Source organism: Rousettus aegyptiacus, unplaced genomic scaffold (assembly GCF_014176215.1).
Source record: "Rousettus aegyptiacus isolate mRouAeg1 unplaced genomic scaffold, mRouAeg1.p scaffold_m13_p_6, whole genome shotgun sequence".
In the NCBI taxonomy this organism is placed as follows: domain Eukaryota; kingdom Metazoa; phylum Chordata; class Mammalia; order Chiroptera; family Pteropodidae; genus Rousettus; species Rousettus aegyptiacus.
Genome location: NW_023416309.1, coordinates 65,297,230 through 65,313,360, shown reverse-complemented (window position 1 = coordinate 65,313,360; position 16,131 = coordinate 65,297,230). Strand labels below are relative to the sequence as shown.

General features: G+C 43.0%; 1 protein-coding gene across 8 annotated transcripts in view; it reads right to left on the bottom strand.

Annotated features, from left to right (window-relative positions):
- The window catches only part of EPN2 (epsin 2), an 81,828-nt gene that overhangs the window by 12,131 nt on the left and 53,566 nt on the right, over positions 1-16,131 (bottom strand). For all 8 annotated transcript variants that reach the window (XM_036223775.1, XM_016145165.2, XM_016145170.2 and 5 more), the window contains 2 exons: positions 14,912-15,004; positions 13,821-13,995 (listed from right to left, as the gene is read on the bottom strand). In XM_036223775.1, the coding sequence (XP_036079668.1) occupies positions 13,821-13,995; positions 14,912-15,004 (268 nt within the window). The remainder of the gene's footprint in view (positions 1-13,820; positions 13,996-14,911; positions 15,005-16,131) is intronic.

The window sequence follows — 16,131 nt, the reverse complement described above, 5'->3', positions numbered from 1 at the left end:
ACATATTGTACACATTCTTTATTGACGAGCTGTGTTCACTCCACGTTTTATTTGGAAGATTCATCTGTGTTGAGGTGTAGCTGAAATGTGTTCATTTTTACTGCTGTATAATATTCCACTCTATGAAAAAAGAAGGCTGCAATGGGTTGTTAGTCTGTTGAAGGCGTTGGTCTGGTTTGGGTTTTTCTGTGCTTTGTCCTTGTTCCATCCCAGGTAGACATGTGCACCTTCCCCTTCAAGGAGAAACGCCAGTCATGGTTTCCATGTCAGGTATCTTTTGATGAACAGATAAGTTCTTAACTTTAATGGAGAACCTTCGTAGGATACTTTGTGTGTAATCTGTGCTTTTCTTGACATGTAGGAAATCTTTCCCTACAAAGTTGTTCTTCTATAGTAATGTCTGAAAGATTTAGTCTGCCTTTCATGTTTCCATATTTGATCCATTAGTAATTACGATTTTTACATATGGTATAAAACGATTATCTCATGTTTTCCTATATGAATGATGAACTCACATAGTACCTACCTCCCTTATCAGTGTCAAGTCTTCATGGATTCATTCTTGGGCTCTCTGTTCCATTCCATGACCCATTTCTGTATCTATCCCTGCACTTTCTGGATTATCCTCACTGTTATTATGATAATAAATCCTGATATCTGGTACAGCAAATCCCAACCCTGGTCTTGTTCTTCAGGAGTGTCTTGGCTATTCCTGGCCTTTCGCACTTCCATATTCATTTTTAAATCATCTTGTCAGATTAAAAATAAAAACAAAATTAAAACCTTGCTGGGATTTTGATCAGAATTGCATCGAATCTCGGCTCAATTTGAAGAAAATTGTTATCATTATGACAGCAAGTCTTCCAAACAAAAATCAGGATATCTCCCCATTTACTTTAGCCTTCTTTAATATCTTTCAGTAAAACTTAATTTTTTAATTGTAAGGGATTTGTACAACTTTTAAAAATTTATTTCTAGGGATTGGTGTATTTTTTAAATTATTTTTATTTTTCAGTTACAGTTGACATTCAATGTTATTTTATATTAGTTTCAGGTATATAGCATAGTGGTTAGATATTTATATAACTTACAAAGTGATCCCTTCATTAATCTAGTCTCCACCTGGCACTGTACATAGTTATTACAATATTATTGACTATATTCCCTATGCTGTACTTCACATCCCCATGACTATTTTGTGACTGCCGACACGTACTTTAAAAAAACTTTTCTTAATTTTTAAATTACAGTTGGAATATATATTAGTTTCAAGTGTACAACATAGTGATTAGACAGTTATATAACTTACAAAGTTATCACCCCGATAAATCTGGTACCCTGACACCACACATAGTTATTACAATATTACTGACTATATTCCTTATGCTATACTTTACATCCCTATGACGATTTTATAACTACCAATTTGTACTTCTTAACCTCCTTCCTCTTTTCATTCATTCCCCTCAACTCCCTGCCCGCTCCCCATCCCCGCCCCCCGTCGCTGCTCCCATCTGGCAACCATCAAAATGTTCTGTTATCTATGAGTTTGTTTCTATTTTATTTTGTTCTTTAGATTCCACATATAAGTGAAATCTACGGCATTGTCTTTCTCTGCCTTATTCACTCAGTACAATACCCTCTAGGTCCATCCATGTTGTTACAGATGGCAAGATTTCATTCTTTTTTGTGGCTGAGTGATATTCCATTGCACATATGAACCACCTCTTCTTTGTCCATTCATCCATTGATGGACACCCAAGTTGCCTCCATATCTTGGCTATTGTACATAATGCGGTGATGAATGTATGTACTTACATATCCCTTTGAATTAGTGTTTTGGGTTTCTTCACATAAATGCCCACCAGTGGGATTACTGGGTCCTTCTTTGTCTCTTGTTATAGCCTTTGATTTAAAGTCTATTTTGTCTGGCACTGTTGCTACCCTGGCTTTTTTGTTTCTATTATTATAAAATATCTTTTTCCATCCCTTTCCTTTCAAGCTGTGTGTGTCTTTTGATCTGAAGTGAGTCTCTTGTGGGTAGCATATATAACAGTCTTGTTTTCTTATCCATACAGTCATTTTATCTTTTGGTTGGAGCATTTAATCCATTTACGTTTAAAGTGTTGATAGACGTGTAGTTATTGCCATTTTATTATTCATATTTTTTCTTTTCTTTCTTCTTATTCTTCTTTAAAAAGCCCCTCCAACATTTCCTGTAATACTGGTTTGGTGGTGATGAACTCCTTTAGCTTTATCTGGGAAGCTCTTCATCTATCCTTCAATTCTAGCTTTGCTGGGTAGAGTAATCTTGGTTGTAGGTCCTTGCTTTTCATTACTTTGAATAGTTCCTGCCAAGCCTTTCCGGCCTACAAGGTTTCTGTTAAGAAATCAGCTGACAGTCTTATGGGAGCTCCCTTGTAGGTAAGTAATTGCTTTTCTCCTGCTACTTTTAAGATTCTCTTTGTCTTGAAGCTTTGGCATTTTAATTACGATGTGTCTTGGTGTGGGCCTCTGGATTCCTCTTGTTTAGGAGTCTCTGCGCTTCCTGGGCTTGTATGTCTTATTTCCTTCACTAGATTAGGGAAGTTTTCTGTCATTATTTCTTCAAATGGGTTTTCAATTCCCTGTTCTCTCTCTTCTTCTGGCACCCCTGATGTATATATAGGTACACTTGATGTTGTCCCAGAGGCCCCTTAAAGTGTCTTTTATGGGGGGGGGGGATTCTTTTTTCTTGCTGATGTTCTGATTGGGTGTTTTCTACTACTTTATCTTCTGGATCACTGATTTGATCCTCTGCTTCATCTAACCTACTGTTGATTCATTTTAAGGTATTCTTTATTTCAGTTATTGTATTCTTTATTCTGACTTTTTTATAGTTTCTATCTCCATTTTTATGTTTTTTTTTTTCTGTTACAGTTCTTACTGAGTTCATCTACTTTTCTGCTAAATTCTCTGAGCATCCTTATAATCAGTGTTTTGAACTCTGCATCTGATAGATTGTCTCCATTTTATTTTTTTCTGGAGCTTTGTTCTGCTTTCATTTGGACATATTTCTTTGTCTCCCTGTTCTGGCTCTCTGTGTTTGTTTCTATGTATTAGGTAGGGCTGCTATGTCTCCCGGTCTTTGTAGAGTGGCCTTACCTAGTAGGTGTCCTGTGGGGCCTGGTGGCAGTCTCCCTAGTCACCTGAGCCAGGTGTTCCAGGCACGTCCCTTGTATGTGTTGTATGTGCCTTCCTGTTATAGTTGAGTCTTTGTTGCTGTTTGCGTATCAATGAGAGGGACTGGCCATTGGGTTGACTGGTTGTGAGGACTGGCCAGCAACGAAATGGAAAAGCTATTGTGCAGGGGCTGACCCTATGAAGCAAGGATTCACATTAGCAGGGATCCAGTGCCTGCCCAGTCCACCTTTCAGTACGTTGTCCTCAGATGTGGCCCATGTAGTGCTCTGTCTCAGACCAAAGCTGACCAATGGGCTGACCAAGTTCAGCCATAGCCTGTGCCCTGCCTGGGGCCACCTGGCATAAGCTACCAAGCTATCCATAGATGGCCAAAACCTACACTGGGCTTGGATGTGCCTCAAGAGGCCAAGCCGCAAACCAATGCTGGCTGCTGCTAGTGCCGGCTTGAGGCTGCTCAGCACCGAGGCCGGATGCTGCTTATATGGTATTTATGAACCTTTGACAGATTTTAGGAAAGTCCGCATCATAAGCCAAGACAGGCTGTTTGAATGGAAAATCCACTGGAAGTGGGTTGGGTGGGCCCACAAGTTGGGTGGGATGGGGTCTCAGTGAAAACTGGTATAGTTTTTAAATTTCATTTTCTATTTATTATTATGCAGAAAACAATTTAATTTTGTATACTGATTTTTGTATCCAGAAATCTTGCTACTCTTAATTCTAATAATTGATTCTAATTGGAATGCATCCTATTTATTCTTATAATTCCAGTAGCTCTTAATTCTATTAAACTCTTGTAGAAAGTTTTGATACTCTACGTATATGATCATATCACTTTCAAATGATGACAGTTTAGTTCCTTCTAGTCCTTATACTTCTTCTTTCATGTTCCCGTCTTACTGTGCTGGCTACAATCACCAGTCCTAAAATAAAGCTAGAGTGTGGACAGTCAATGTCCTTGTCTTGCTCTTATGTGATCGACTTCAACATTACCACTTGCCATAACAGGGTTTTTTCCCTTTTAGAAGCCCTTTATCAGGTTATGGAAGTTCTCCATTTTTCCAAGTATGCTAAGATTTCTGCCATGAATAGCTGATGAATTTTATGAACCTGTTTCCACCTCTACTAAGATGATCCATGATTTTCCTTTTTGGGTATGTTAATATGGTACATTAATTCATTTGCTAATGACTTGGTCCTTGCACACACAGTTTTTCATGGTGTACTATATCATTTTTATATTTTTCTCATTTTGGTTTTGCACTTTGTTTTTTTTTTGCTTAGGGCTTTGCATCTAAATTCATAAGCAAGACTGACGTGAAATGTTCTCTCACATCTTCTGTCTGGCTTTGGTGTTAAGGTTATGCTAGCTTAATCAAATGAGTAGGATTACTTCCTATTTTCCTATCCTCTGAAGGAGTTTGTATACAAGTGGAATTGTTTTTTGAATGATGTTAGAACTTGCCAGTAAAGCCATCTAGGTAGGTATGGGGGGTAATGGGGATTTTTAAATTACTGACTCAATTTCTTTAATGATTATAAGACTACCCTATATGTAGGTTTTCTATTGTTCTTCAATTTTGCTAAATTATCTTTTTTAATTTACTCATTTTATCTAAGTTTTCAGATCTGTAAGAAAAGAATTGATCAAATAGCCTCTACTCTATTTTAAATCTTGGCAGTATCTGCAGTTATGTTCTTTGTTTCATTTCTAACAATGTGCTTTTCCTCTTTTTTTAAAAAACATTAATCTCACCAAAGATGTCTATTTTATTACTCTTTTCAATTAGCAACTTTGTGGATATTATTATGTGTTCTAATTTGATTGTTCTTACCTCTATTATTTCATTCCTTCTACTTATTTGAGTATAATGCTATTTTAACCTCTAATGTTACCTTATTAAGCTTTGCCTTTCTTCTTGGTTAATATCAACACTTAAAGCTATAAATTTTCCTCTTACTATTGCCTCGGTTGTCCCACAAATTCTGATATGAAAGTATTTACATTATTATTTGGTTCTAATATTTTTGATTTTCATGATAATTTCTTCTTTGACTCAAGAATTTAGAAGTGTTTTTAAAATATCAAGTGCTTGGAATTTTTTTATTTATCTTTTTGTTACTGACTTAAGTTGACAGTAGTCTGGTCAGAAAATGTGTTCTATATGATCCCAATTTTCTGAAATTTGTGGAGGCTAACTTTTTTGTTAGTTTTCTGCATGTGGCTGAAAAGAATGCATATTCTCCAGTTGCTGGGAACAGTAAGTTCACAGGCTCATGAATCGTGCTGCTCAAATTTTCTTATATTCTTATGACTTTTTAAACATTCTCCCACATTATTTCCCATTTCCAGTGTTCTTTATTCTTTCCTGAAGATCTGAGTTTCCATCTGGTTGTTTTCTCTGTCAGCCTGAAGAATTTTCCTTAGCATTTCTTAAGGGGGTAGATAAGATGGCAACAGGTTCTTTTAGTTTTCTGTTACCTAGAAATGTTATCATTTCACCTTTACTGTTAAAGAATACCTTCACTGAATAAAGAATTCTGGAGGATGACAGTTTTTATTTTTGGCATTTCAAAACTTAAAATAGCTTTACTTCACTGTCATTCTTGGAAGAAAGATGGTTTCACTATAATTGAACTCTACGTTGACAGTGGTTTTCTTTCAATGCACTGAAGACATCATTCCACTGTCCTCTGGCATCTATCATCACTGTTGAGAAGTCAGCTGTCAGTCTGACTGCTGTTCCTTTGTAATGGGTCATCTGCTCCCTGTAGGGTTAAGATATTCTCTTTCTTTGGTTTTCAGATGATGTGTGTAGGTGGAGATTTCTTTTATTATCCTGCTTATGATTCACTAAGCTTCTGGGATCTGAGAAGTAATACCTTGATATAAATTCTTGAAAAGCCTCAGTATTACCTTTTCGAATATTAACTTTTCTGGAACTCCAAAGAGATGTCCTTATTATGCCTCCATGCTTCCCCAGGTAACATCAACCTCCCCACTGCTCCCCAAACACACCAAAAGATACATCCACCACCTGCCACCTCTGGCCTCCAAATCCCTCCATCTTTTCTCTTTTCTTGCTTTCTCCATTCCCTCCACTTGGCTTTCTTTTTAGAGCACTTATCATATAGCACCATAACTACTTATATGCTTAAGAGTTTCCCGTGGACTGTGAACTCCTTTGGGACAAGGGCTATCTCTTCCCTCTGTACCAGAAAGTCTTAGAGAAGACCAGGAATGCTCCCCTAAGCCTCTAGGGACTCATCTCCTAGGCCTCCATTCCCACACATGCCACTCTTCCCAGGCCCACTTTTGCCAGACATACAAAGTGCATATCAGGACACTGATCATGGTCCTGGCTGGAATCACACAGTGCGTAAAGACCCTTGCTCTGCCCCCAGCACACAGCCTTATGGGGCCTCAGTTCTCCATCTCAACTGGAAGGAAGTGATGTGGTAGAAACTGCATAGAGAGCTGGACTGCAAGTCGGAGCTGAGAAGTGTCTTCAGAGCTGCCCAAGGACATGGTATTTGGTCCACAGAAAGATCTAGGATCTGGTACCAAGCTACTCTGGCTCTCCATGGAATCACAGGGACATTAACACACCTTTTCAACCTCCCCTTGCTCATCAGCAACCATGAGAGTTCAACAAGCTCAGGTCAGAAGGACCCTGCTACACAGTCTACATCCCCCAAGTTTGTCTTTGCCCAGAACACACAGACCAAGAGCCTCATACTCTTTCCCCTGACCACAGTGAGCACTTTCCCCCTTGTAGATGGACAACTATTGTCCTTTCCTTCTTCTTGCCTCCATCAGGAGACACTGCCTGGTCACTTTCTGGTGCCCACTGCCCCCTTTTCCTGAAGGATATTCTGGTTTTCCTTGGGAGAATTATTCCCTCATCCACTCCAAGCCCCAGTCTGAGTGGGACCAACCTTGCCCCAAGAACAGGGGAAGGTTTTCAGCAGCTAAAGTAAATCTGCAAAGTCTCCCAGTCCCAACTCCCCACTCCCAAATCCCAGAAAGGAAGAGAAGCTACAAAGAAGTCCTCCCCATCCCCTGGGCTATGAACTTGGAACATGATGTGGGCACCCAAAACAGCAGGACCTTGAGTTCTGAGGCTGGAGGGGAAAGAGGAAGGGCCCAGGGTAGGGCAGTGCAAAGAGGACCCAGAAATCTGGATCAAGCTGGCCTGAAGACAAAGCTACCTGTCTCTACTGTAGCTGCAATGCAGCATCCTGACCATACTGCCTCCCCGAGACACTGTGTGTGTGTGTGTGTGTGTGTGTGTGTGTGTGTGTGTGTGTAGTCTTGCTGAGAGAGCACAGTCCCCACCCTGCAGCCTCTGCATCATCTTGTCTCTCAGCTGCCCACTCTAAACCCAGCCCAGAGCCCCTCTCAAAGCACTTACCCACTGCTCTTGCTCATGTGAGAATCTGTCCATCTCCCCAGTTAGAGCGTGAGTTCCACAGGAGTAGGGGCTGGGTCAGCTTTGTCTACACTGCTTCCCTAGAGCTTAGAACTGAGCCTGACGCACAAAAGGTGCTTGATAACTAATTGTGGACTGATGGGAGGCAACAAAGAAAACCATGGAACTTCAGGGCTGGCAGGGGCTTTGCAGTTTATCTGCTCTAACTTCCTCTAGTAAGGCATCTGTGAATACTGGAGTTCAAGGACCATCTCTAGAAGGTTCTAGGTAAACATCTAAGTCAGGTGCTAGAAACACATATAGATAAAAGCTGTTTCTAAATTCTGAGTCTACACATGAAGCTTTCAAATATCTTAGATTTAGGGGGACTTCACTCACCATGCAGCTTGGGGAGCACCAGACCGGTAGTTCTCAACTGTGTGTCCCTAGGAATCTCCTGAGGGATTTTAGTAAAATACTAGTGTTGATCCCTCCCCACCCCTCACACAAGTTGTGGGGAGAGCCTGGGCATTTGGATTTTTTGAAGCTCCTCAAGTAACTGGAATGAGCAGCCAGGATACGTGAGAACCACTAAACTCCTGAAGCACACATACCCTTGGCCAAGCCCTCCTCAGAGGGTAGGCCCATCATCTGATAGCCCAAGTCAGACACACAGGCCTGAATGGATGCAAACCTGGTAGGGTCCAGCCCTGCTCCTGAGAGACAGTGGTACTTGGAATCACCTCACTCTATCTTAGCAACATGTGGAGAGCATTCACCAGGCCCAGGCCCAGTCCCTTCCTCTGAGAGAGAAACACAGATATATGTGACTGTACCTAGCATGGGAGTCATGGGCAGCCAGTGACCACAGGATAGGGTGAGGTGGTCCTGAGGACAGAGTGAAACCACATCTTCCTGAGCAGGAACATCTGAGCCGCATTTCCAAAAATAAACAAGAATTTGCTAGGCAGACAACAGGACACAATATAAAGTAAGGATCAGATGTTTAAGGGAATCCACGCTGCCCCACCAAGCAGAGACAAGACTTGGAATTCTCCTTAGCTACTCATTAGCGCCATGGGCTTCAGCTCTCCTGACCTCAGATGGGCAAGCCCCTCAGCAACTGCAAACATGTGCATGTGCCAAAAAAAAAAAAAAAAAAAAAAGGGAGACTTGTTTCTCCATCCAGATCTATTCTTGAAACATGAGGATCTAAACACACCAGTTTTCCCCCAAACTGATTAACTCATATCACTAAGAGATAAAATAAAGTATTACAACATTTTTGGAAGGGCTCTTCCTCTATAAATGCTATGACATGTGAAGCTGTATAAAATACTTTCTTATGAATTGGCATCAAGTTGAACCTCCATCATCCCAGGCTCATAGGCAAAGCTTCCACCCAGAGCATTCCCACTGCTGTACAGCACCACCCTGAAATTGTTCAAGAGCCTCTCCTGACACCTCCAGTTATACTCTATGAGCCCTGCTTCCCCTTTAGAATCTGCTGAAACAACAAAAGTAACAGCATGGCTACAAACTTTAAAAATCATCCTATATGATGCACGATGTTGAAATCTGTAAGCTCTGGCCCGGAAGGAACCTCCTGCTCCTGTACCACCAAGCACAAGGACAAAGCTGGTCACAGCTCAGAGAGCTTTGGATGTGGAATGAAAGATACATTCAGTTGAAATCCTGGCGACCCTCAAATCAGCCAGATGACCATGGATAAGCTTCTTAGCCTCAGTGAGCTTTGTGTCAGGTTTCCATCCTGCAAGTGGTGTTTGGGGACTTATGTGTATAAAGGACGCCATGCCAACAGGAGGCCACGTGTTGTGTCACCACACTTTCTTCAAATATAACCTGGGGACAGATAGTTTCCTTCACCTTCCCATGGGTGCTGACGGCCTACATAAACTAGCCTGTGAGAAACTGAGTGATAGGGGGTGCAGCACAGTACCCACCCCACCGAAAGTGTACTGATAGCACTCCATCTTCATCCTCCATGAATGAACAGTAGATTTGCTGCAAGGCTCCTCTGTGCTCTGCCCTCCACATCCTCTGTAGGGCCCAGTCTATGCCACACACTCGATAAATAAATGCCTGTTGAAAGCTCAAGTGAATGAAAGGAAAGCAGGATGGAACCAAGACCGGAAAGATCAAGCAGCTTCTAACTTCTTCTTCTGTGGGCCCATTCATATGGAGCAGGCAGCCACTGCCTCTCATTGGCCAGCCTGGTTCATCCCTATCCTCACACATGAATATTCATGTGCACAGGGAGGCAATCACAGAACTAAACTATGGGGTGGGGGGGTGGGCACGTCACAACCAGCAGCATCACCTGCTGCTGCCAGAACGGAAGATGGCCTCTGTTCTAGCTGGGGCGGAGAGACGGCCTGAGCTGGCCAAGGCCTTCTGAATCACCAGGCTGTGTCCTCATACCAGGTGGCTTCTTTGTGTGTCTGAACAGTGGAGGAAGTGCCCCGCTGACCTGGCAGGCTCCAATTTCCCTCCTCTCAGCCCTTAGCATTTCCTCCCAAGGCCACTTGGCCAAGCTGCCCCAAGTGCTGCTTGGAAAGAACTGGCAATGGCAGGGTTCACTACAAACAGTAGCTTTCACAACAGTGTTTCTTTCATCCAGAGGGTGCAACTAACAATGCTGGAAAAGAGACCCTCTAATCTTTCTAATTTGTGAATGTGTTTCAGGGCAGTGGCGTGGCCCTGAAAACACACACTAGTGGATTTTACAAGAGACTAATCAGTAAACCTGACACTACATCTTGCTCTGGAGTTGTGTCTTGGAAGATGAAAGCAAGGGACTATTACCATGCTCCAGTGAACTTGGGAGCTGGTATTAGATCGTCTCCTGCAGCTCTGTTGAAAGCAGAGTGTTAGAAGTGCAAAACTACCTCATGTACAACAATGGGCCACTGGGTAATGGTGGTAAAGCCCCATACCCTCTCACTGGAGCCACATTGTTTAGTGTCTAATGATGCCTGGAAATGCTCATCATATAGTGTAAACGGAAATCTCTCTCACCCCACCCTAAATACACACGCACACAAATTGTATACATAATATGACCATGAATACATAAAATCATTAAGTGCCCAGAAAAACCAGGAAGCAGAGAAGCTAGGATTTTAACACTAGTTATCTCTCAATGCTGGAGTCTAAGGTGACTTTTCCAGGACATGCACCACCACAGAAGGCCTTTGCAGCAGTCTAAGATGGTATGATGATTCTAGCATTGCGGACCATAAAAGCACTGAGCCTGCCCCTAACTTGCTGTGTGACCTCAGAGGATGAACAGCCTCTCTGGGTTTCGGTTGCCTATTACCCCAAGGTAAAAATGCCAAATGCATCAGAACCATGGAGAGGGCCCTAAGCTGGGCAAGTGGCAATCCACGAGCCACCTGTGGCCACCTGTAGATATAATTTGATTAGTCCCAAACATGTTTCTAATTTTTACATTCATTGTCAATATTTAAAAATTAATAGATTCCAAGAAATTTAGGTTTCAATCTTCTCTTAAAAAGTTGTCACAATAGCCAAAAAGTGGAAATTACTCAAATACCCATCAAATGCTAAATGTATAGAAAAAAATGTGGTGTTATCTATGAAATGGAATATTATTCAGCCATAAAAAAGAATGAAGGCGGGATAAATGCTACTATGTGGATGAACTTTGAAAACACGCTAAGTGAAAGAAACCAGTCACAAAGGACACATGTTGTATGATTCTATTACATATATGAAACGTCCAGAATAGAGAAATCCAGAAACAGAAAGCAGACTGTAGTTGTCAGTGCTGGGGGAGGGGCAGTGGGGAGTGACTGCTTAATGGGAATGGGGTGATAGAAACTTGCTGGAATCAGTACTGATGACTGCATAACACTGAACCACTGAATGTCCATTTTTAAATGGTTAAAGTGGTGAATTTTACATTACATGAATTTTACCTCAAAAAAATACTGGAAGAACAGACCTATGTGAGTGGCATTCCCACGTGATACTCTCCTGCCTCTGGGCACCAGGTGCCTTCCCCAGCTGTGCTCCTTCCTCTGGCCAGCTCCTAGTCTATGCTGCCTGTAGGTATGTGAGAACCCCAACTGCTGGACATGGTCCTGCCCATCAACAGGAGAATCTCCAGCTCCCCATAAGGGTCGTGTCCCTGGCTCAATCAATATACTCAGTTCCAAGGCAGAGCTCTATCCACCAGGCAAAGGAAAGGCTGGGCAAACTTGTTCATTTAAAAAATATCTATTTTACCTCTTCCGAGCAGGAAATACAAGCAGTAAAAAAGGGGTAAAGAGGGAAAAGTCTGTCTTCCTCCCAATACCCTGGTCCCCAAAGCCCCTCCCCAGAATCAGCAGCTGACTCAGTATAATTTAATCATCTTAATTTCACCTGGCTCCCGGGGTAACCACGTTTTTTTCAGGGCACTGAAAAAACTACCCATCAGTTTAATGATCAATTATAATTTTGAAAACAACTGACAGTCTTTCCTGAAGAACATTCTATCCATAACTTAAGGTGGCCATCCCTTTACAGAAGAATTATTTTCCAGATTTAAAAATAAAGTCAAGCCACTCTCGGGAAGGGCCTGCTATTCCCATAAGCAGTGCTGAGTAGGCATTTCCAGTAGGCCTACCTTCACTGTCCCCAGATGTGCTCAGCAAGACTTTATACCACAGGCTCCCTGTCCAGGGCACAGCACACAGGCCACGAACCATGTGAACCGAACTCCTGGCAGCTCTGGCGCTGGCCTTCAGTGAGTGAGAACTGTGGACCTTTTGACCTAGAGTTTGCCCTAAGGCCAGAGGGCTCTTGCCAAAAGAGATGTGGGGCTCTGCCTGGGTCCTTGAGACCAACAGCATCAAGGACATCTGAGGCCAACTGCCTTCTAGACAAGTCCAAGCACTTGGCAAGGCTGCCCCGCCCTGAGTGACCAGGACATCCCCCTCCCTAACTCCCTTAACCTCCCCATCTTCCTCAGCCCCACCCCATTCTCTTGCTGCCCGATTCACACCAGGCAAGTCTCTCTGTACCTATGCTCACTGCACCACAGCATGCCCTCGTGCTTCTCACGAGCTGTGCCTCTGCTGGGAACACCTTTTCCTTTTCCTGGCCTAGCCACTCCTGCTCTTCCTCAGAGACTCCACCAAAATGCCTACCTCACGCCCACTGAATTCCTGAGCTAAGCCCTGCCCAAAGATGCTCTCAAAGAACTGCCACCAAAGCCCAACCCACACACACTACTATGCTGCTGTTCCCGTCTTGCCCACACCAGCCCAGGACCTTGAGGGCAGGACCATTACCTGTTCATGTCTGGGTCCCTGCATGGCAGGACATAGACTGGCATTCGGCATACTTCGGCAAGTATCAAGGGAACTGAGCTGAATGCCAAAGATGGTTCCAGTTTGGGAAACAGACACCCCAAAAGATATAAGCACACTTATATCAGAGTTCCCAGACAGAAAACCCACAGACTACCCATAACCAGCAAGATTCAGAGAACCCAGAGGGGCCTCCCAGAGTGCAGGCTGGGCAGGAAGCCATTATGAAGCCTGCAGGCCAAGCCTTGGATCCAGTGATCCAAAATTCATGTGCCAAAGATCTCCACCCAGACTACACCGATCATGCTGCATTTGTTTCAAATCTCTTATCACAAATTCTCTTACATTTGGCATTAAACAGAACTTTAAAATATTCATTTAGCCTAGCAAACTGATTTGCTATTGCTTTAAATAACAAATAAGAAGAATTGCAGCAAACGTATCCCCTTTTCTTTAGCAACCATGTTAAGTATATCATAATTTCCAGCTAATTATAGCAACTTGACTTACATGTTTGATGCTGTGCATTACAGTTTCTTAACCTGGGTGCTGGGTACAATTCGGAGGCTGAGAGAGTTGACATGTGTCCCAGAAGAGAGATAAGCCATTTCTGAGGTGCGTGGTAGACAGAGAGGAAGTCAGCTTTCCCTCTACCAAAGCAGAAAACCATTCAAAAAAGAATGAAAGAGAGCACTGTACCATGGTTCTCAGGAGGAGAGCAGCAGCCTGCTAGATGTTAGTCGGGGACTAAAGAAGCCTGGACAACCCACCACCATCAACCAGATTCACTCCCACCTCTGCCAGGTGAGAGAGAGCAAGAAGCTCTGATTTGTTGCCCTTCACCCATTCAGCAAGCAAGCATGAGAGACAAATGAGGGGGGACCTTTACCAAATGATGGCCAGTGGTCCGAAGTGCTGGCTGGAGCTGTGTGCCCACTCCAAGGGTTGGCCTGGTTAGCTGAAGCTGACGGGCCCCAAGGCTCTGCTTTCTGGGCAACAGGGCCTGAGCTGGGTAGGGCATCCATTAAATCCAACAGAGTGGTCTGCTGTGGGTGGGCACCAGGCTTTTGAGACAAAGAGAAGGGGGCAAGTTTTACTTTGCTACAGTTATGGCCTTAAATATTGTCCATGCCTCTTAATAGAGTAGGGGCCCTCCAGGAGGTGCCAAAAGGACCTTGGAAATTAAGCCTCTCCATCTACTACCCTGGTCCATACCAGCCTACCCCATCACCATAACCACTCTAGCTATTTACTATGTGCCAAGCCCTCACGCCCTTTCAAGCAGTCCTCGGGGGTTTCCCAGAATACCAAAGGTTTTGTCCTGGGCCTCATCCTCCTTCCAGGACATTGTCTTCCCCACCCTGTCTTGTTCTCCCAGCTGCCAACCATCATTCAGGACCCTTACTCGTGGAGGCTGCCTCACCCTCCAGCTCCCATGACTGCCATCAGGGACACCTCAGGGCACTGTAACATGGGAGGCCACTGGAGCCCCTGGCACTGTGGTGTGAGGGGGACCTGTCTCCTGACTGGATAATTCACTTGTCAGGAACAGACGTGTGTCCTGGTCACCCTGAGGTCCCAAGCAGGAAGCCTAGCACAGAGTAATAATGATGGTGAGGAAGACCAGAACTGCTGAGGGCTGACCCTGTACCAGGAAATTATTCCAAAGCACCTGACATTTAGCTGACATTTAGTGGGGGTAACATGAACCCAGGCTACTAGGCCCCTCGTCCATGCCCATCTTCTCTTGGGGTGATTTCAGGAGAGGCCAGTAATGACCAAGGTGGATGTGTTTTCAATTCTGGCCTAATCCCACTCTTGCTCATCACAGGCCCTAGGACTGTTTGTTGAATGAAGAAACAAACTAGCATGTATGAGAGCTCTACATATGTCACATGTACACTGAGGGCTGGGTTTGGGACACTTTAGCAACAACTGCGGGACAGCTCAAAACACTTACCTTTTCAGAAAAGCACTCACCTCTTTCTTTTTTGGAATTTTAACTGTGTCTCTTCGGCTTTCTTCTAGGGCCATCTGTAGTCTGAGGTCATCACCCCGCCTGAGGCGCTCTTCCTGTAGAGGACAATGGAACTTGAAGCTGGTGGTAAATGTAATGACATCACTATACAGAACAAAACAATCCTGGCCAGAAGCAGGAAATTCAAGATTGTATTATGTGTTATTTCAAAGGAGGATTCAGAAACAATTTATAAGACTCAGTTTAACTCTCTGCCCCACCCACCTTGTGTGGCTTCCACCTGCTTTGGGGTCCCACCAGGGAGACTGGGGCACAGACACTACCAAATTGAGGAAAGGGAATACTTATTCTAAAATATTTTTTCTCAAAATGAAAATGGCTTTATAATTCCAATAATAGAAGCGATATGTCTCCTTATAAAACTAAAAAATCCGACGACCCAGACTGGAATTAGATAGAGGCTGAAAATCACATCATCCCCCCCTTCAATGTATATGCTTCCAGAAAATGATTATATATTTATTTCTATGATTTCTAACAAAAATGATTCATTATATTTAATTTATATTTATGGCACAGCCACCATATGCAAAAGACTGGGCTGTCCTAGCTTATATGATTAACTTAAAATAAGTATATTAATTATACTTATTATAAATAAAACAAATCCTAGATGTGAGCTTTTAACTAAAATAGACTAGAATCATTCATCTGTATTTCCACCTAACTATCTCTAATATTTGTCTCTGGACACCACTTCTAAGTGAGAGGAGGCCCTATGCTACATCTGACCCCATCTACCCTTTTTAACCAAAGGCCAACAAAGACAGATCTGATAACTGCAACCAAAGGGCTGACAACTTTGAAATGTCATGTCAATCACTCCTTTCCTTCCTGCTCTTTTTAAGAAATTTGTGCTTATTAAAGAAAAATGGGAACTGAAAAAAAATTAAAACTATACACATTTCCGTCATCTAAATATAAGCACTCTTATTTCCTGGAGCAATTTCCTTCTAGCCTTTTTTTTTCCCCCTCAGTGCTCGGATATTGTTGATTCATCTTACCAAGCTTCCCAGTCCGATTGTGTGCCCACACACAGTATACGGAGGAGGTTATGAATACTCATCTCGTTCAGAGAGAGCCCTCAGGCTTGGCTATGTCTGCAAAATTTCTGAGAAGCACTTTTGACTGGTTTGCCCCTTAGCAATGACTTCCCTGAAAA